Raw genomic sequence first — 22,628 nt, 5'->3', positions numbered from 1 at the left:
CATCAAAACATTGCTACCAGCTAATCCTCTGATGAAGCTATTGAAACCCCATTCAAGTTTATGCCAGTTGTTTCATTAATATCATTAATCCCCAAAAGCTCTAGTCTAACATCTCTTGTTGCATTTAAATGGCATGTCTCTGTAGTCTCCTTCCTTCTGGAACAGTCCCCCAGTCTTCCCTGATTTTCATGACCATGACACTTATCTTAATTAAATTTATTAGGGTTACATTGGCTAACAGGGTCATATAGGCTTCAAGTGTACATTACTATGACACACAATCTATTCATTGCATTGTGTACCCACCATCCAAAGTCAAATCTTCTTCCGTAAGAAGATTTGTCACCCTTTACCATCTACCACCCTCTCACCCGCTTCCCTCTGGTAAGCATCACACTGTTGTCTATCTGTATCTCTGAGTTTCAGTTTTATATGCAACATATGACTGAAATCATGTAGTTCTTAGCTTTTTCTGACTGACTTACTTTGCTTAGCATAATATTCTCAAGGTCTATCCATGTTGTTGCAAATGGCAGTATTTCACTTTTTCTTATGGCTGAGTAATATTCCATAGTATATGTGTACCATATTTTATTTATCCAATCCACTATCAAAGGACACTTTAGTTGTTTCCATATCTTGGCCACTGTGAATAATGCTGCAGTGAATAGAAGTACACATATCTTTGCAAATAAGTGTTTTTGAGTGTTTTGGGTAGATACCCAGAAGAAGAATTGCTGGGTCATATAGTAACTCTATTTGTAGTTTTTTTGAGGAACCTCCATACTGTTCTGCATAGTGGCTGTACCAGTTTACATTCCCACCAGCATGAATGAGGGTTCCTTTTTCTCCACAACCTCTCCAACTTGTTATTACCCATATTGTTGATAATAGCCATTCTAACAGGTGTGAGGTGGTATCTCATTGTAGTTTTGATTTGCATTTCCCTAGTTATGGGAAACTCTTGCCATGATTATCTTCAGGTTATGTATCTTTGGCAGTGTTCCCTAGTTATTAGGGAAATGCAAATCAAAACTGTTGTCCAGCCAGTGTGCTACCTCCAGTTCTTGCCTGATTGCTCTGGCTAGGACTTCCAGAATTATGTTGAATAAGAATGGTGAGAGTGAATATCCTTGTCTTTTTCCTGATTTTAGAGGAAAAGATTTCAGTTTTTCACCATTGAGTATGATATTGGCTAAGGGTTTGTCATATATGACCTTATTATGTTGAGATACTGTAACCGGACAAACAGTGGGTCCATGCTGCCTGTCACTACTTGAGCCAATTTAGCAGAGACAGGGTTGAATCATATATGAGCGTTTATTCCAATATTGCTAGCAGTATGGGAGAGCAGCAGGTCATCCACAAAAATCTGCTCTGCTGCCCACCATTAGCCAGTTGCTTATATAGGTAGAAGTTCAAAGGAAAAGTAGGCAAAAGGGCAGTTTACAGTTGTGCAAAAGGCCTAGGGATCTTCAAAGGGCTGAGTGACATTGCTAGGGCTGGGGTTACACAGGGAAATAGCCAAAGGGAGTGCCAGATGGGCAGTTAAGCAGGGTGGAGGTCTGCAAAGGCCTGAAGGTATGCAAAAAGGGCTGGGGACCTTCAAAGGGCTGGCAATTCTGGTTTCTGCAGCAAATCTTTGTTAAGTTTTCCATGATAATAGACGGCTCCAAATGGGGAAGAAGGGCTGCATCTCCAGGTCAGCTCCAGCCAGGGTAGAATGTGTCTTCTTTAATCAGCATAAAACAATTATGATTGTTTTAAAACAGAGCATGATTAATATTTCTTACAATACCAGCTGGTTCACCAATGTTCTATTTCTGCCCCCTTTCAATACTTTCCTTCTATACCCATTTTATTGAGTGTTTTTGTCATAAATGATGTTGTATCTTGTCAAATGCTTTTTCTGCATCTATTGTTAAATCATATGGTTTTTATCCTTTGTTTTGTTAGTGTGGAGTATTACATTGATCAATTGGCATATGTTGAATCATCCTTGTGCCCCTGGAATGACCCCCCCTTGATCATGACATATGATGTTTTAATATATTGTTGTATTCTATTTGTTAGTATTTTGTTTAGGATTTTTTACATACATATTCATCAGAGATATTGGTTTGTAGTTTTCTTTTTTGTTATCCTTGTCAGGTTTTGGTATCAGGGGTATGTTGACTTACTAAAATGTGTTAGGAAGTATTGCCTCTTCTTCAGTTTTTTGGAAGAGTTTGAGAAAAATCTTCTTTGAATGTTTGGTAGAATTCACTAGTGAAGCCATCTGGTCTGACCATGACACTTTGAAAAACACAGGCCAATTGTGTTGTAGAATAGCCCTCAATTTGGGTTTGCCATGATTATCTTCAGGTTATGTATCTCTGGCAGTGTGTTAGCCAGCCTTCAGATGGGCCCTGCCTCCTGTTACCACACCCTTAGTGTCTTCCCACGTTGTACCAGAGTTAATTTTTGTACCAAGAGCATATAGCAGAAGTGATTAGGTTACAAAAGTGATCTCTAGTGGAGAGGGATGGGTGAGGTGGAAGAGGGCATAAAGGGGACAAAAGGTGATGGAAAAAATAAAATAAATTTTTTTTAAAAAGTGATCTCTTGGATCACTTGCTCTTGGGGAAGCAAGCTTCATCTTGTGAGCAGCCCTCTGGATAGGCCCAAATGGCAAGAAACTGAGGTGTCTAGCCAACAGCCAGTGAGAAATTGAGGCCTTGCCGACCATGTTGAGTGAGCTTAGAAGTGGATTCTTCAGCCCCAGTTAAACCTTGAGTTGACTGTTGCCCTGGCAGATAGCTTAACTTTGACCTTGTGAGACCTTGAACCAGAACCACCCAACTAAGCCACTCCCAGATTCCTGACCCCCAGAAACTGTGATGTGTTCGTTGGCTTGTGGTACATAATGAATACAGGCAGGAATAGCACAGAAGTGATTGTGGACTCTTTTTTTTCATTTTTATTTTTTATATACATATATTTTTATTTATTTCAGAGAGGAAGGGGGGGAGAGAGAGAGATAGAAATGTCAATGATGAGAGCGAATCATTGATTGGCTGCCTCCTGCACGCCCCACACTAGGGATTGAGCCCACAACCCGGCATGTGCCCTGACCGAAAATTGAACTGTGACCTCCTGGTTCATGGGTTGATGCTCAACCACTGATCCACACCAGTTGGGCATCATGGGCTCTTTTCATTGCATCCTATCAGGTGACACACAATTTCAATTCATCCCATTATTAATGGTCTTTATTTCAATCCCTTGATTAAAATGATATCTCCTGGGCTTTTCCACTTTTTATTTTTTTTTAATTTGTGAATATTTTATGGTAGTTAATTTGAAACTATGTAAATATCCCTTCATCGATCTTTCAATTTATTTATTTATTTATATTTCTCATTGTGAGATCTTGGTCTCCTGTGTTATTCAATGGGGGATAATTTGTTGCTATCATTATATATTTTGATGTTTAAATTGTCCCAAATTTCACAGGATGCCTTAAACTTGGCTCCTGTGTTCTTAGAACGTGTCCTCAGCATTTTTTGAGCACATCCTTGATTTCTGGCACAAGTTGTTCTAAACTCATTATGTCCTTTACTTGTTCTAACTCTGAAATCAGTAATTTTTTTAAGGATCTCTGGTTCCTTTTAGTGGAAAATGGTAATAAAGCCAAGATCTGGGCATTAGGTGTGCCTATTGCATTGCGGTGTTGCTGCTCCCAGGACCATTCGTAGAACATACACACATTTACATATATGTGTAAGTATATGCAGATCTGAATATGTAAATGTGTACATATATATATGTATATACCATATATATATGTATTATATAATACTAGAGGCCCGGTGCACGAGATTCGTGCACTTGGGGGAGGGATCCCTCAGCCTGGCCTGCACCCTCTCGCAGTCCGGGAGCCATCAGTTAGACATCCTTTGTGCTGCCACGGAGGCAGGAGAGGCTCCCACCACCGCCGCTGTGCTTGCCAGCCAACAGCCTGGCTTGTGGCTGAGAGGAGCTCCCCCTGTGGGAGCGCACTGACCACCGGGGGTGGGGGCAGCTCCTGCGTTGAGCATCTGTCCCCTGGTGGTCAGTGCACATCATAGCGACCCATCGTTCTGCTGTTTGTTTGATTTGCATATTACTGTGTTCTTATATAGGAGGATATTTAAATCCATAAGTTCATACTGACACCTCTAATTATAGGTATTCAGCATTTTTTCTATCTTTTTCCCTTCCCATATTAGTGCTTTCTTCTCCAGTGAGAAATTGAGCTCCTGTTATCCATATTATATTTATTTTATTTGATTCATTCCTCCGTACATACCCAGTCTCCCATCACCACTGCATCCACCCTTTCCCAAATGTGGATGCCCTCCATTCGGGCTTTTGACTCGATTGCCAGGCACCCACCCTCATGAATGCCTGCTTAATCCCCTTGGGCTGCAGACCACTTCCCTATATGGATACCCACACCTGCCTCTTCTTGCTCAGGCTCCAACATACCTCTTCAGGCTACCCTTACACACGGAGCCCTCTGACCCCTCAGCCTTTAACTTCCTACCTGGATCTGTAGGATGCCCTCCTCATTCTTTGTCCTTTGAAAACAGCTGTTATGCCTGTGATGTGCAACCTGTCCTTATTGGCAGAAAAGACCCAGAATGTGTAGGATAACCAGTCCCTGTGGCCAGTGGCTGCCGGATACTGTTGGCCACTACCCCGGTCTTTGTCATCAAAACACAGAACAGAGGAAAACTGCATTTCATTTTATAACTAGAAAGATAATATGCTCTGCAGATAGAGGGAAACCATGCATTTTATAAATTGCACTCTAAATTGACAACATTTTACCTGTTTCAAGTCCAAAAGTCATTCTGCTTTATTTCCCTAAAACCAAAACTTCTTTTAGAAACGCAAATAACATTTTCATTCTCAAAGAGAATATAAAACCACTGTCATTCTGTTGTACCTGGACCGATAACAATATAAATGACTGTGGCCACAACATTAAACATTGAAGTGTTACCATTGCCATTCATATATGTGCTGTGGTAGACTGTCCCTTCAGCTGCTGGAAGTAGCCCCTTCCCACTAGAAACTGGGAGCCTGGCTGCCTGCTCCCGGGTAAAGCAAGAGAGAGCTGGAGCTGGATGCGCTTTGCTCTTTGGCTGGCTGTGGTGATCAGAATTCACTTGCGGAAATAAATAATCCACTCTAGGTAGTTTACTATACAGAAAGTGATTTATTATAGGGTTTTAGGTGGTTTTCAGAATCACAGGAGGGCCAGAGAAACCGACTGTAGACCAACTTCTGGAACAACTCCCAAAACCATATGGCAAACTGTTGGAGTGGCTGCTGCATCTGCCCTGATCAGGATGCTATCACCGTGGCTGCTGGCTGCAACATCAGCCGTAACCACGAAGCTGCCACTGCAGTGGCCAACTCAGGACCTGGCCACATTTGCCACAGTCTGCAAAATGGACACTGTACATCTTGCTTCTCTACATAAGACTCAGTTCCAAATCTCAGCCTTCTGTGGTAGGTAGAATGTAAATCCCATTTTGAACCTGAATTGCAGGGAACAAAATTATTTTTTGCTTTAGAGCCTCTGCATGCTAGAAGGGGAGTTCAAGTGACTATTAAGAAATCTAACCTGTTTAATGCAATCCCCATTAAAATACCTACAGCATAGTTCACAGACCTATTACAAACTCTCCAAAAATTCATATGGAATAAAAAAAGACCCAGAATGGCCACAGCAATCTTGAGAAAGATGAATAAAGTTGGAGGGATAACAATACCAAATATCAAGCTATATTACCAAGCCAAGGTTCTCAAAACTGCCTGGTACTGGCACAAGAACAGACATATAAACCAATGGAACCGAACAGAGAACCCAGAAATTGACCCAAGCCATTATGCTCAATTAATATTTGACAAAGGAGGCAAGAGCATACAATAGAGTCAAGACAATCTCTTTAATAAATGGTTTTGGGAAAATTGGACAGATACATGCAAAAAAATGAAACTAGACCACCAATTTACATCATACACAAAAATAAACTCAAAATGGATAAAGAACTTAAATGTAAGATGGGAAACCATAAAAATCCTACAAGACTCCATAGGCAGCAAAATTGCAGACATATGTCATAGCGATATCTTTACAAATACAGATCCTAGGGCGAGAGAAACTAAGGAGAAAATAAACAAATGGGGCTACATCAAAATAAAAAGCTTCTGCACAGCAAAAGAAACCATCAACAAAACAAGAAAGCCCATTGAATGGGAGAACATATTTGCCAATGTTATATTCAATAAGGACCTAATCTCCAAAATTTATAGGGAACTCATACATCTTAAAAAAAGAAGATAAACAATCCAATCAAAAAATGGGCAAAAGACTTAAATAGACACTTTTCGAAAGTGGACATACAGAAGGCCAAGAGACATATGAAAATACTAGAGGCCCGGTACATGAAATTGTGTTCCTGGGGGGGGGGGGCGGTGCCTCAGCCCGGCCTGCGCCCTCTCGCAGTCTGGGAGCCCTCAGGCGATGTCTGACTGACAGCTTAGGCCCGCTCCTCACTCAGTCCCCATCGGCCGGACCCCAGCAGCAAGCTAACCTACCAGTTGGAGTGTCTGCCCCCTGGTGGTCAGTGCACATCATAGCGAGCGGTTGAGCAGCCTTAGCATATCATTAGCATATTACGCTTTGATTGGTTGAATGGATGACCAGATGACCGGACATTTAGCATATTAGGCTTTTATTATATAGGATGCTCAAAGTCACTAATCATCCGAGAGATACAAATCAAAACCCATCAGAATGGCTATCATCAACAAATCAACAAACAACAAGTGCTGGCGAGGATGTGGAGAAAAAGAAACCCTAGTGCACTGCTGGTGGGAATGCAGACTGGTGCAGCCACTGTGGAGAACAGTATGGAATTTCCTCAAAAAATTAAAAATGGAATTCCCATTTGACCCAGTAATCCTACTTCTAGGAATATATCCCAAGAAATCAGAAACACCAGTCAGAAAGGACATATGCACCCCTATGTTCATAGCAGCACAATTTATAATAGCTAAGATCTGGAAACAGTGTAAGTGCCCATCAGCAGATAAGTGGATTAAAAAATAGTGGTACATCTACACAGTGGACTGGTATGCTGCTGTAAGAAAGAAAGAATTTTTACCATTTACAACAGCGTGGATGGACCTGGAGAGCATTATGCTACTTGAAATAAGCCCGTTGGAGAAAGATAAATATCACATGATCTCACTCATATGTGGAATATAATGACCAACATAAACTGATAAACAAAAACAGATCCAGAGACAGAGAAGCATCAAACAGACCATCAACCTTTAGAGGGAAGGCAGGGGAGGTGGGTGGGTAAGAGATCAACCAAAGGACTTGTATGCATGCATATAAGGATAACCAATGGACACAGACACTAGGGGTTTGAGGGCATGTGCTGGCGGGTAGGGGTGGCCAGGAAGAGGTCAATGGAGCGGGGAGGAATACTATATGTAATACTATATGAAATACTTTAAACAGTAAAGAATTAAAAAAAAGAAATACAATCTGTTATCTGTCACAGTCTGCTTCTCTAGCTATCCAATTATCCATGCATATGTTCTTGCTATAAGTAGAACCCCTGCTCCCTCCCACTAAGATATTACATCCCACTCAGAGTCCAGGATCTCTGGGGTTAATGCAGCTGTCTTTACCAGGCCCAGATGAGGGCTTCTAATCTAGTGACCTATAAACAAAAAGATTGCCTGTCTGCTCCCAACATACAATGGCAAAGGGAAAGAAAAACCCTGGATAGTGGGGTAAGGGCCTTAGTATACTAGCCATCTGCCGTTGGCTGCAGTAACAGTATGGCTGCTGGGCAGTCATGTTTTAATGTCCCTACGGCTAGTTGTACTTCTGCTGCCCCACAAGCACCACCTGATTAGCCAGATGCAGATGAACTACGTAATTAAGGGTTCTGCCACTTTCTTCCCACTTCCTCCTCTGACAAGCTTGTAGCAGCCTCTAAGCACATTAGCTTGATTTTTTTTTTTTTTAACATGAAAAAGCAACTATCTCTCCTTGGTAGAATAGATTCATGACTAGACTTCAGTATATGAGTAACTTGTGAAGATACAAGCATCTTAACAAGGGGACTCAAAAGAAGCAAAAATAAACTGTTAGAATGGCATCCACTAACTAAGGGCTCAAGGGCCTGAGAAATATTAAAGGCTAGAAAGAGAGGAAACCATTTCATGGCAATGTGTACCATAGGCCCCTCTGCCCGTTTGATGATAGGGTTATTATTTCTTTTTTTTTTTAATATATTTTATTGATTTTTTATAGAGAGGAAAGGAGAGGGATAGAGAGTTAGAAACATCGATGGGAGAGAAACATCGATCAGCTGCCTCTTGCACACCTCCTCCTGGGGATGTGCCCACAACCAAAGTACATGCCCTTGACTGGAATCGAACCTGGGACCCTTCAGTCCTCAGGTCGACGCTCTGTCCACTGAGCCAAACCAGTCAGGACTATTTCTTAATAGAAATTACAAAACTGGCAGAAAGACAAATAGACTCATGATCAAGGGCTTGTATTAGTCAAGCATTTGCTGAGGTTTTGTTCCACTGAGCCCACAGCATCTGATCGACATGAACATGCCCTAATTATAGTTTTCTCTTAGAAAGTAATGAGAGAGATGACCTAACGATGACCACCATCTGCAAATAAAGGAGTTGGCTGAGATCTTTTGTAAGGTCTTCTTCAGCTATGATATTCTTTCGATTCTGTGACTTAGTCATGACCAACAAAGAATGATTTGGTGAGGTGAAAACCGCCATGTTGGGAGAAAACTTGGTGTTTGTGATAGCAACAGAAGGGACCACTAGAAGGGAAATATATTGTATTTATAGAACCATTACTCAATTTTCTGGAAATGCCACATGGGATTTGATGTATGCCAAAATGCTAATGATAGGAAAAGCACAAGATTTTAACATATGGAAAAGTATCACATACCGTATATAAAATTATTGAAATTATACAAATATTATCTAGTTCTTCTGTTACCAACTGCAAATCATTATGACATTACTAAATTCAGAAGACATTTCAATCTGACCAATTAAATATTTTCTCGTGAAACCAATATGTGTTTACTGGGTATAAGTCAGAAAAAAAAAATGTTACTTCAACAGGAATTGAACTTTAAAAGGGACTCAACTCTTAGTTCTGCATCCAAGTGTGAGATATGGTTGTTATCAGACATGGTCAGATTTTAACCAGGTGAGTAATACCACATTTAAGAAAGAGCATGAAAGGGCACCAATAAGATTTTCTTTAAAAACATGTGGTGTGTCTAATGGATTTCTGTCTGAAGTGCTGCCCCTCTGCGAATGGGGACTGCAGTTAAGGCTAAGTGCCAGCCTCGCTGTCTGAGTGCACCCAGCAGTGTGGGGTAAGCAGCCCACAAATGAGCTGGCAAATACATTATTCTAAACAAGACTGTCACATTCCTTGAGGGGAAATGCAGAGCTCTCCTCAAAGATGGACCTAGGTATTGTAGGTAAAAAGAAATGAGCCTGCAAATTTTCACATCATTTAGTGTTTAAATGCTGTTGGTTTTTTCTTTTCCACACAGAAACAGATGCCATGTAAGCTAATAAAAAGACAATTCCATGTAGTATTGGGAATGCTAGTGCCCAGTGCCTTCAGAGACAAAATGCCTACCAGCAGGCCCTGTGAGGGTCTTGGATGTTTTGTATTTCTTCCCCACCTTGGATATGTGTAAGCCAACAAGGAAATCATTTGCAAATGTGTGGAGAATCTAATATTGCGGCTTCTCTTTACAGTTGTTACAGTTGTTATGTTTACAAATGCTAAATGATGCTTTCTCAGTGGAGTTAGTGATAGTACATCATTCAAAAAGAAAGCCCTGGCTTTAAAATATTCAGTTTTGCTCATTGTCCACAAAAAGATTTTTTTGTGTCATTTTAGATAACTTTGGTCTCCTTAGATCAAAGATGCTTAAACTTTACCAAGCGTCAAAATCACCTGGAGGACTTGCTACACCTTTGCTGCTCCCCATCCTCAGGGTTTCCGATTCAGTGGGTCTGGAGTGAACCTGAGAACCTGCTTTTCTAACAAGATTCTAGGCGTTGCTGCTGGTTTGGGGACCACACTTGGAAAACCACTGCCTTAAGACGGAGGAACACGCCCAGCTGGTGTGGCTCAGTGGTTGAGTGTCAACCCATGCACCAGGAGGTCACCTGTTTGATTCTTGGTCAGGGCACATACCCTGGTTGCGGGCTCGATCCCCAGTAGGGGGCATGTAGGAGGCAGCTGATCTATGTTTCTCTCATGGATATTTCTGTCTCTCTCCCTCTCCTGTCCTCTCTCTGAAAAAATAAATAAATAAAAATGACTGAGGAACTCATTCTCATTATAGATATGCCTTAAGCTTCTTTCTGGCCCAAATCCATTAATAAACATTTTAACATTACAGTTTTGTTATTTAATATAGACTTTGAATCTAGAAGAATAAAAAGGACGGGGGCGGGGCAAGTTGATACATTTGCTGACTCCCTACACTGTTGAAACCTTGGTGAGGTAGTGTTGGAGCCCTGAAACACACCCCCCCGCCCCCCGCCCCCCCACACACACCACCAGCACTCAGTCTGGTGCCATTTAAGGCCCATGCTCGGCATTGCGTATTTAGGGTGTTTGTAATGGTTTGACTCCACGCCGCTGTGAAGCAGTTTACTGAGAACTAGGGTGAGGACTCCTGGGTGGTTTACTGAAAGCCCAGGCACTGGGTGGAAGGGGCTGGGCCGTGGCCCTGCTGGCCGAATGTGGTCAGACAGTTGCTGGGCTCCGGGCTGTTACCTCCCGCAGCCTGCCTGCCTGTGTCTTCAGCGGAGGCCTTTGGTGACCTGGCATTTTCCCTTCTCGGCTACATTAAGGTTCAGTTCGCAGACCGTGTCTTGCTCCATTCATTGGACCTCTGGTGTGATTTCACCCAGAGAGGTCTTCATTGATGCACAGAGGGTTCCTGGCAAAGGCCTGGCTTCAAAGACAGGACAGAAACCATTCGTCCTCTGTAAAAATTAACTTTAAATGTCCCATCTGTAAAATGGGAGAGTATAATCCCAGTGCTTCCTGCTTCCAGGATGGGTGCGAAAATCAAAATAATATATGTGAGAGGGATGTGAGAGGGAGGAGACAGACAGGTGGAGAGGGTGTGGTGCAGGAGGCGTTGCTATGGCTGGCGCTCGGATGACAATCTCTCAAAAGGCTCGTGGAGCCTCCTTTTTAAAGGTCAGGTTAAAATGGTTTGACTCTGAATATTATCAGTTGTTGAAGGATTCTAGCATCTCACTTTGAATTATGTAAATAATGGTAGAGTTGCTGTGTTTTTTTGAGGAAAACTGAGAAGAGTTCATATATTACTCATCCTAATTATTCACCATTATAATGTGTCAGCCACAGAAATTACAATAACGGTGACTTTTGTTATTTGAAGAAGAGCAGTAGTGCCAGGCTGGTGTACAGATTGAGGTTCAGAATCTCAGGGCACTTCTACCTTAGCCATTGATTTTTTTTTTTTAACTGTGAGTAAACCATTTTATCCTTTGGTTTTTGTTTAATTAAATGAGGATCCAGTCTAAGATTACGTGACATTACCAAGAGTGCTTTGAAAAAATGGAGTATTTCATAAACTATAAATCAAATTTGAGTTTAAATATGTGACCAAGGAGCAGACAATTGAGGTTAGCTGCAGGGACCCCAGCCCAGCCGAACAGGTTCTGCTGGACTTTGCCTTTGTGTCATCGTGGTGCCCTGATGGGGAGAGCTGCCCTCCCCCTGGAGGCCCAGCCTGGGCCGAGTGGGCCAGGGCGTTGCAGTTGCACTCCCAGCGCCTCACAGCGTCCTTTTAGATTACATCCTCCCCCAAAGGTGGCCTCTCCTTCACCTTCCGCCCACACTCTGCACACACTCACTCCGCATCCCACCTGACTTGGTTGACTCATCCCTTGAGGACTTGCCTCCAGTTAAGAATGTAATAACTAGGGGGTGCCCAACCTTCTCTGAGTGGAGGGTGTGTCAGACTCCAGGCTGCATTATGACAAGGCCTTTCTGGAGACAGCGCCTTCCCCAAGGGGTGGTTGCCAATTTCATGCACTACAGCAGGCTAGGTGGGTGGGAATGGAGGAGTGTTTTTGAATAGAGATTCTTGGGTGCTTTTCAAATCACCTCAGAAAGGAAGGAAGCTGCCTATGACAGACCCACAATCCCTCATCCTAAAGCCTGAGGCCAGATGTGTTTCAGAATTCAGCATTTGGGGGATGTTCGCATACCAAGAGGGTACATAGGCCTTATAATAATATCCCCAGGGTGATTCGAGGCCTTGTCTGATCATCAAACACCGTAACAGTCCCATGAAGAAGTGGGATGAGTGTTGTCCGTTCAGGTTAGGATGTGCCTCCAAATGAGTTTCAATTGGGTCAGGTTCTACCAGCAAAGTAACATTAGGTCTTTAAAGCTTTTAGGATTTCAGAACTGCAGATAAGGAATTATGCACCTATAGTTATTAACAATGGCTCACATTTTCTGAGCACTTATTGTGTGCCAGGCACTGTGCTAATTGAGCACTTCACACACATAAACTCATTTATCCCTCTTATCAGCCTGTGAGGTAGGAATTACTAGTATCTTCTACTTCACAGATTCCTACTAAACCTTCCTTTAAAAAACTATTGATACCTGTTAGAACTAATAAAAGAATTCAATAAAGTTGCAGAATAAAAAATCAATGTACACATACAAAAAATGATTGAGTACCTACTATGTGGCCAAGGAGCAAATAGTCCCTACAGCCCCCGCCCTCTCCAGTCATGTGAGGGGGAGACAGATGCAGAGACATGGGTGTGCTGTGGGGACAGAGGAGGGTGCCTGCCCAGCCTGTGCTTCAGGGAAGGCTCCCTGGGCAGGTGCTGGCTCAACTCTGTCCTCTATGCAGAGGAGGAAGCCAGCCCAGAGGGACAGAGGTCACTATAGCCCCTTGTTACTGCTAAGTCCGCATGTTCAAGGTCAGCAGCTCTAAGACGCATTGAGACCCCCGCTCCCTGTGGTCCTTCCTTTATATTCTATAATGTAGCCCTCTTCTCTTCTCTGTTGTAGAACACCCATCTCAGCTTTCTCACAAGATAATATCTATGAAGTTCAGCCACCAAGAGTAGACAGAAAATCTACTGAGATCTTCCAGGCCCACATCCAGGCCAGTCAAGGTATCATGCAGCCCCTCGGGAAAGAAGACTCCTTCGTGTACCGGGAGTACATCCGAAACCGCTACCTGTGAGGAGAGAGAGGTCCTCGTGGCCCTAGGGGCCAACCAAGTCAGTTTGCTTATGTTGTCATCTGCTTTGTCTCATTTTAAAAGTGTGATTTCCTGGCAGTCCTTTATATATAAAGGGTTTTCCTTTTTTTGAAACTGGTGAATTATAAAGTATAGGTTATAAGGAAATGACTATTTTTGCTGTCATTGTCTTTGCTTTATTTTTAAAATACTTTGCTTAGAAATGCCTTCAATATAGTATCACATCATCACATGAAGAAATTAATTTAATAGGTACTTATTGAGCACCTGCTGTGTGCCAGGCACTGCAGTAGGGTCTGGGAGTAACCACATTAAAAAAAGAGAGACCAATAAATTAATGCAAAATGAAGTCAGATTATTTTTCTTTGTAGTTAACATATTTTTAAAATTTATTCTGATGGTTTTTATGTTAACTTTGTGTTTTGATAAAAAATGTATTACTTTGAAGCCCTTAAATATTTATGGATAAAGATGTCAGCAAAGTGCTCTCTAATGAGCCAAATACTAGTCATTGTAAATCTGGAAAAAGTAAACAGGAGGTCTTTGAACTATTCCTACCAACTTTCTGTAGATATGAAATTATGTAAAATTAAACATTAAATATCATTACCTGCATAACTTTTATAGTGTGTCATTGTGTTACGTGATTTGACATTGGGGGTCCAGTCAGGGTTGACTCATCATGGGCACATACAGTCTGTTCTCTGTTCAGTCCAACATCACATGGACAACGTTCAGCATTTTCTAGCAGCTTAACACAAATGGTTTGATCTAATTAAGTCTATGCTTTTTTCCCCAAGTTGTCTCAATTCTCCCTCCTCATAAATAAAATAGAGAAGAAAACCAAGCATCTAATGTGAGAAGGAAACTGATCATCCGAAGTAACCTTGACGGTATCTGCAAACCTGCGATTCCAGGGTTCTGTGGAAGATTCTGCATTGCAGATAACGGTTAAACCCTAAGAATAGACATCTTTGGTTGATGCCATCATAAAACCAGGATGAAAGAATGGCAGAGTAATAGGCAAGAGGAATTTGGTGGTGTCTGCTCAGAATAAAATTGCTTAGAGTGGCCAGAGAAGGAGAAACTGGCCCAATGTCCCAAACATGCTTTTCTTGAAGTCACGTTTTGCTCATTTAAAATACATTCATGTTTTAAAACATACTCTCTTTTCCTAGTTTGCCCCCTGGCATTTTTTGTTTGTCTTCTCAATCTCTCCTGCCTCACAAACAATAGAGCTAACTGATGATTGGTACGGTTAAACGGATCCTTTATTGAAGGGAAAATTATCTATTTTACTTCCTTATTGAGACTGAATTTGCCTTCTTTGGAAGAGGCGACAGGTTATTTTGGAAATGGCACGTGTGCTGATGAGCTCCGAGCGTAGGTCAGGCTCTTCTCTCCGCACACGAGCAGCTTCCTTTACTGGACACTTGAGACCCCTTTTCATTTTCAGAAGCTGGAGGACCATCCTACCTAATAAAGAGGGAATATGCTAATTAACCATCACTCCATCACAAAGATGGCTGCACCCAGAGCTGAGGCCAAGTTCCCATAAGGAGCCTTAACAAGCAATCAGCAGGGACCTGAGGCTACACCCTCCCCTGCCCCCATGGGGCTTGACAGGGCACCTCAGGCCATGTCCCCCACCCGGCAGGTCTTGACAGGGGACCTCAGGCCACCTTCCACACCCGGCGGGGCTTGACAGGGGACCTCAAGGTGCACTTCCCATCCTGGTGCTGGGCTAGGGGACCTCAGGCTGCTCCCCCTGCCCCAGTGCCCCGCCAGGGGACTTCAGGCCGCACCCCCACTAGGTGGGGCTTGACAGGGGACCTCAGGCCGCACCCCCCACCTGGCGGGGCTTGACAGGGGACCTCAAGGCATGCGCCCCCCCTCCTCCCGGTCTGGGCTGGGGGACCTCAGGCCACGCCCCCCGTCCTGGCGCCAGGCCAGGGGACCTGAGGCTATGTTCCCTGCCCGGCGGGGCTTGACAAGGGTGGGACTAGCCAGGTCTGGATCTATCCCAATGAGGGTTGGGGGGCCGGCCGGGTCTGGGTCTCATGCGATTTTGAGGTGCATGTGGGTGGGCAGGGACTTGACTCTGGGTCCCATGGTGTGCCCCAGACTCTGACAGGAGGAAGGTTTTCATATACATTTTACTAATTTTCTTTCATCTCTGACACTTCTATTATAGAGAAAGGGAAAATAGCAATATTAAATTATTTCCTCTAATCCCCTTTTAATGTGCACGAATTTCGTGCACCAGGCCACTTGTTTACTAATAAAGAACAGTCAGCTATCACTTAACTCTGCTACCCCCACACAAAATACTTGTATGGGTTCATTTCTTCAGTACAGTTACCTGAGCTAATTGCCATCCAATTGGTAAATAAGAACTGTGGTCTGAAATTCATCCTCAGCAGTTGAAGAAGACTTTTTCCTAAAGAAAATCACAAACCCAAACCACCTGCACTAGCTTATAGAGAAAGAGGACTGGGAAACGGGTTTTGCTAAGCGAGGCAGCAGCTAGGATGCTGATGGAAAGCAAGAGAAACCTGGCCTGGATGGTGGGGGAGGGTCACAAACACTAAGGCCTCCAGGTTAGCTATAGAAACAAGGAAAGTGCCTTGTCTCCATTTTTTTCCTGCTAAAAAGCAAATTATTCCAGCGCTCCCCTACCATCATTTTTTTCCTTTAAAAAATGGGAATTATAATTTCAATACAAAGTTTTTTTTTCCCCTTGTCCCCTGCCTCCCCCAGCCCCCGCCACACAATGATTGTACTTTAGAGGTGGTTGGGCGGGTGATAGAATTTACCATCTGGTCCCAAGGTGGCAGATTAGATAGCGAAGACAGGTGCATTCCAAAGATCCTGCACTCGGGGAGCAGTGGCCTCCTGGTGCCACCTGGGGCTACACCAGCTGGATTCTGAGTGATTTCCTGTGGGGAGGGGGAGGGAGTGCATGCTCACGTGTATGGGAGGGGATCTCTGGTCATGTTAGAAGACATTTCTGGAAGTGTTTGGGGGAAAGAAGAAGGTTTGTGTGTCTGCTGGGCAGCTAGGGTTTCAGTGTGCACCTGCTGTTTTGTCTAGTACATCTCATCTTCTGTGGAGTGCCTCCCTTGCACACCACCCACTGTGAGCCCTCCTCCTGACCCAGGTCAGTAGGTTAGGGCAGGAGAGAGTTGAAATTCCTCTCTGCTTCTCCTTTTCTTGTATTTGTTGAGCACCAGCATGTGCTGGGAGCCAAGCTGGCTGTTGGAGTTTAGTTAAGGGTGAGGAAGACTGCTCCTTGCCCTGAGGACTCTGCAGCATAGACATAAAGCAGTTTTGTGGACAATCTCATATAAAATAATTTCTCAAGATCACTGCTCTGCACCAAGCCCCAAGGAGGGTGTAACAACTTTCCAGGGGCATTTTTCCTGAACTTGGTTTTAAGAGAAGGCCCAGAAACTTGCAATAGGGTAGCAGAGGAGGCATGAAAAAGAACAATGGAAACAAGCAGACTATTTGGGGCCTGGAAGTCGTTAGTCATTGCTGGGCATGGGGATAGTGGAGGGAAGAGGGGAAGACAGATGAGAAGGGAGAGGCTGGGAAATACAGTTGGAAAGATAAGTCAGGTGAGATTAAGAAGGGCCTGACAGGCTCACGCAGCAGTTCTCAAACATTTGCTCTTAGAACCCCATTACAATCTTAAAAATTATTGACGATCCCCAAGAGCTCTTGTTTATATGGGTCCTAGCTATCAATATTTATCACATATAAAAACTGAAAGTGAAACTTTGAAATATGTATAAATTCATTAAGATAATAATAAACCCAACCCATATTAATATAAACAGCATATTTTTATAAAAAACAACTTCTCCATAACAAAACATAATAATAAACCCATCACATGCCAAATAGCATTTTTTTGGTGAAAAGTAACTTCAAAAAAAATAACAACAATAATAATGATTGGCATTCTTTTATGTTTCAAACTAGAGGCCTGGTGCGCTAAATATGTAACGGGTGCAGTCCCTAGGCCTGGCGGTGATCAGAGCCGAGTGTCTGGCGTGGAAGGGCAGGTCCTAGCTGGTCTCTGGGCCCTGGGCAGCACTGGGCCCGTGAGCTTGCGCACCCGCCTCCACCTGAGTCACGGCACCTGAGTCCCCACGCACAGATGCGGTGAGCACAGCCGGATGCCACGAGCCGGGGCGCAGCGTGAGCCCCTGAGCTGCTCAGCAGCGCCACATGGAAGCCGGGCGGACAGCACACTCTCTCCCGGCCGGCCTCGCAGACCAGCTCCCGTGAGCCCACAGGGAGCCTGACCAGCCCCTGCGGTCCTGGCAGCTGCAGCCCGGTTCACCCAGAAGAGGCCACGCGGGTGCCTTGCTGGTGCCTGGCACCTAAGCATGGGGTCTTCCCTGGTGTGTGAGCCCTGGCACCCGGGGGGCGGGGGGTAGCAGGGGAGTGAGAGTGAGCTTGGTGGACACCCCACATTCCCACCTGCACCTCCATCCCTGTCACCCCCGCCCCCAGATAGCTGGCAAGAGGTCACAGCGCCCCCCTTCCTGGGCACCATCCACCCCCAGTTTCCTGTCCTGGCTCCCGTCTGGCGATCAGGGCCTGCTGGCCCCTGGTCACCATTTGCAGGGCGATCGGTTGGGGCCGCCCCCCCCCCAACCCCTGCCCCCGGCTCCCTCAGCGCCTGGGATCCGGGTGGCTGCCCCCCCCCCCCCCCCCCCACCGCTGCTGGTTGCCTGGTGATCATCAGGGCAATCAGGCCCCTGCTCACACCTGCCTTGGCCTGGCACCGCCCACTCATCTGCTCCACCATCCCGCTGCCATCCCGCTCTCATCAGGGCCCATTAGAACCAGCAGTGCCTCCACTGCTGCCCTCTGCCAGCGCTGCCTCTCCAACACCCGCCATGTTCCACGCCGCCCCTGGTGATCAGCGCATGTCATAGTGAGTGGTCGAACAACCACCCGGGACAATTTGTATATTAGGCTTTTATGATATAGGAATCTTTTAAACATCTGGCTTAATGGCAAACAGCTGGACTCTTGTATCTTCTGTATTCAATCTGTTTTGACATATTGCTTTGGTTAAAATGTATAAAGAAAATCCATCATTACACAGATAAGTTGGAAAAAGGAGTAATTTTAGATTATTAAGGATATTCTTTCTTAATACACAAGCACTCAATTGGTAGTTTCTTAAAGGTTAGTTGCATTGTGGAATCTGAAACTGTCAATGAACTTTTCACAGTGTGGGACATTAAAATCCCTTGGTCTTTCTTGTTCTTAGAATGGATCTGTTATCCATGCCCGATTTTGCAGCACCATGCATTGGTCATTTGGAAAGTTCACTGAGGCAAGGCGGTCATCCAAATGTTGACAAGCTCATTTATAGCCAACTTTAAGCATTGGGAAGCTGCCAAACTCATAGTGGTGGATACAAGTTTTCCAAAATTCTAATGTTTGCTTGAAAGCGCAAATTTATCGTTGGCAACAAAATACTGCCAATTTTCCCTGTAAAGACAGGCAGCCTCACTTTATTCATTTTCAAGAATAAAGGCTGTCAAAGAACCAAGCCTGATAACTGCAGTTTGTCTGATGGTCTTTCTTTCAAGTACAAATGGTCTTTCTTGGAAAGAGTGGCTAGTTTAGCTCACAACTCAAACAATTACGATATTCCTCAAGGTAACCATTATATTTGGGTGGTTTGGGTGCACTTCCCATATCGCCACACAGAATATTTCAAAAGACTGTGCTCAAGGGTGGAGATTTAATAAAATTAACCACTTCTTCTGCTTTATGGGGGACATTCTTACGTGCAGCTGGTGGCTTATCTACCGAGAGAGCACGGTGGAGACGCCTGCTATGCCACCAGTACAGCTGGTGTCCCACCTTGATTCCTGTTCAGGCTCCAACAGTTGCACCCACATGGCTTTTGCACAGTCAGTGCCAACGTCGATACAGAGAGAAAGGCAAATAATGCGTTAGTATCATTATGAAAATGGGGTGTGTGAGCCACATTTCGAGAACTACTCTGCTAAGAGACTACAGGCTTTGAGTGCTAACTTGTGGACAGGTGGGACCACTGAGGGTCTTGAAGGGAGTGCCTCGGTTGGACACATTCTCCTCTGAGTGCTTCCAGCATCCTGGCTTCTTACAGCACTTAGCATACGGTTCTGTAGGGTGTGTTAGGCATCTGTCTCCTCAAGAAGGCTGAGTATTGTGAGAGCAGAGCCACGCTGAGCTCATCTGCACCTCGCACGCCCAGAGGCCCTCAGGAAGTGCTGCTGAGAGAATGCTCCAAGGGTGACACTGGAGACTCTGGACCAGCAGGAGACTTCAACCATCCTGTTGCCTTTGAGTGTCTAACCAGCCGTGGGCAAACTACGGCCCGCGGGCCGGATCCGGCTGTTCTATCCGGTTCTCTTGCTCTCCCCTCTGCTCCTTTACTTTGAATTTATATTAGTTCACACAAACACTCCATCCATGCTTTTGTTCCGGCCCTCCGGTCCAGTTTAAGAACCCATTGTGGCCCTTGAGTCAAAAAGTTTGCCCACCCCTGCCCCATTTAGAAAAATGTTAACTCGTGCCTGTTTTAAAAGACATCTGGGGCACACGGTGCAGTATACAGATCTTGTAACATAGAAACCCACACCCAAAACCCATATGTTCATGTTGACCAATGTCACCCCAATAAACTTGTTTAAAAAATGAAAGACATTTGAGGGAGATTTGGCTTTAACCCCTCACTCCCAAACCTGTTGCATGGTTCTGCTACCAGCAGGGGTGTTCTGAGTCCAGTACCATGTGCCTTGTCTTTCGGGAGGAGAAGCGTTTATGTGAATATAGGTTTTGCTTTTATGTATCACATCCAAAAAATCAGCTAGTGCAGAACCTTAATATTGTTGGATTTGGTCTTTGAAACATACTAAAAATTATATTGACCATGTTGAAAATTCTTAACTGTGTACTTTTTAAAATCCCTATTTATTTATTTTTGATGGCTTTTTTAGAAGGAGAATATAAGCTAGAGATTATATTAATGTGCTGTTTTTTATTATTTACTTAACTGGGGAGAATTATAGTGTAACTTTCTATTTCCAGATGAACTAGCTATAGAGGTCTGTTTTTTCCCAAGAGATATGGATAACAAGTTTGTTACATTTGGCTTTGCCTGTGTAAAATCTAATGCCTCTGAAAACTCAATTTGAGAAAAGATACCACATGTTGGCAAGTCACGTGTGATAAAAAGCCTTTATGAATCTCTCTTCCCTGATTATGAAGTCATCTTTAATTCAGTTCAATAAAACATTTAATTTTGTCTGTATCTTCAGAGAGAGAGAATTCACAGGTCAGCTTGTTCACAGAAAACATTTAGTAAATGGAAGTATATGACCTTTTAAATCATCATTTCAGGCCAATTAAGCTTGTGTAAAAAATCTATTTTATATTTTCCTCATGAAATCTTTGGGACAAATATCGAAATCTTTGGAATAATAAAATTAAATGTCTCTATAAACCTTTTGAGAGTCTTCTACATTAAAAAAAATTTATTCAAGAAACTCAATTTACTACCTGCATTAAGGACTCCTATTTTACATACTAGGGTAAATTTATTACTATTTTTAAATTAAATCAACTTTGGGAGGGTTGGCAGCCACAGTGAACGGGCACCTCAGGATCTGAGTCAGAACCGGCTGCTTGTGGCGATGTCCCACACCTACATTAACTCAGGGGACCTAATGTACTCAGGGGACCTAATGTACTGGGGGGCCTAGGAAGGACCCATCCAGGACCACATGAAATTATTCTTTCCTTTAATAGTGGCACTAATCTCCATTTTATGCCGCGGGGGTGATATTGATGATGCACGATCTTGGCCCATGAGGAGGGAGCCCTTTGAAAGTTTTCCACTTGGCCAACCCCACTCTGAGAACTCTTCACCCACAGCCCAAGGATCCAATGTGGACAAATAGGTCCAGTTATACAGCAGGATCTGTGGAAATGACCACAGGGGGTCCACAGGGAGCTGGACTATAGCCTCGTCTCCATTTATCACCTGGCCCCGTGAGCCCTCACTCTGACGGGGCGGGGGGATGTCATGAGGACACCTGGCCTCTCCAGGTGTCAGTGCCATCTCAGGTCTGTGATTGAAATGTCTAGGTGGTTCCCTTTCCCCATGGCCCAGTCACTCAGGTCAATGGCCTCCGGTCACTTTGAGGAAAGGCAGGAGGATATACTTGCCATGCACGGCAGCATCCTTCCTCCTCCTCCGGCTGCAGCCACTTGTTCGGTCAGTGGGTTACTAAGTCGGAAAATTGCTCAGGCCTGGAAACTGAGCAAGGGACTGGCGTTTTATTCTTCCCCTGGTTGTTAAGCAGTGTTCCTGTGGGTTGCCATCTATGTTTTTCCCCTGGGACATCATGCTTTCCCATCTTCACCTTGTGGGTCGGGCCTTGGCTGACTGTCCCATTTTCTGGTCATTACAGCAAGAGCAGCCTCCCAGCTCTGGCAGGTGAGTGCGGCCCCCTGGCCTCTATGGTTTCAGGACCCCACGGTCCCCATGAATATCACTTTGTTTCACTTCAGAAAGTCATCCTGTTAAGGTTGCTGATAAGCTCAGAATGCGATATGTAAAATCCGTAGGTCTCTTTTAATATATATTATAGACTTCCTTTCCAGCAGTTGGAATCTGATTGCACGGAGAAAAGATACCACATGTTGGCAAGTCACGTGTGATAGAAAGCCTTTATGAATCTTTAAGGACCTTTGTGATTTTGAGTACATAGGGCTGTCAGGCACACTGAGTTGCAGAACTTGAAACACAATGTGAGGCTGGGCTCCGCATGAGAAGAAGCAGGGCAGGAGCGCGGGCCCTGTCCCCTGCTGCCGGTGCTGGAGGAGGCCAGCACAGCCCCATCTGCCGCATATGCCCCTGGGGCCTCTAGCGGAGTGGAGTCAGGGCTCTTGAGGGCCCTGGTTTTGTGAGGATCCCATTAATAGATGTCAGCTCCATGAAACCTGGTTATGAGGCGTTACCTTGCATGTGATAATGCACAGAGGTCAGTTTCACGTTAGAAAGTGCCAACAAGGTGAGCTGTTCCTTTTTTGGGGAAATTTGTTCCTGAAATAGCATGTTGAAATTGTAATGGGCGACTATTTCCCACGAAGGAATGCACAGCCGGGTTCCTTCCTCTCGGAGAAAGCAGTGTTCTTGGGCCCACG

The 22,628-nt window shown here is 44.3% G+C and overlaps 1 protein-coding gene across 1 annotated transcript in view; it reads left to right on the top strand.

The window, feature by feature from the left end:
* FIG4 (FIG4 phosphoinositide 5-phosphatase) overlaps positions 1–14,023 on the top strand; it is a 110,715-nt gene extending 96,692 nt beyond the window's left edge. The window contains exon 23 of the mRNA XM_080666320.1: positions 13,205–14,023. Within this exon, the coding sequence (XP_080522446.1) occupies positions 13,205–13,382 (178 nt within the window). The 3' untranslated portion in view covers positions 13,383–14,023. The remainder of the gene's footprint in view (positions 1–13,204) is intronic.
* Positions 14,024–22,628: the final 8,605 nt, after the last annotated feature.

This window comes from Plecotus auritus (assembly GCF_963455305.1).
Source record: "Plecotus auritus genome assembly, chromosome: 4".
Lineage (NCBI taxonomy): Eukaryota > Metazoa > Chordata > Mammalia > Chiroptera > Vespertilionidae > Plecotus > Plecotus auritus.
The sequence above is the reverse complement of the archived record's forward strand: the minus strand, read 5'-3'. Positions and strand labels throughout refer to the sequence as shown.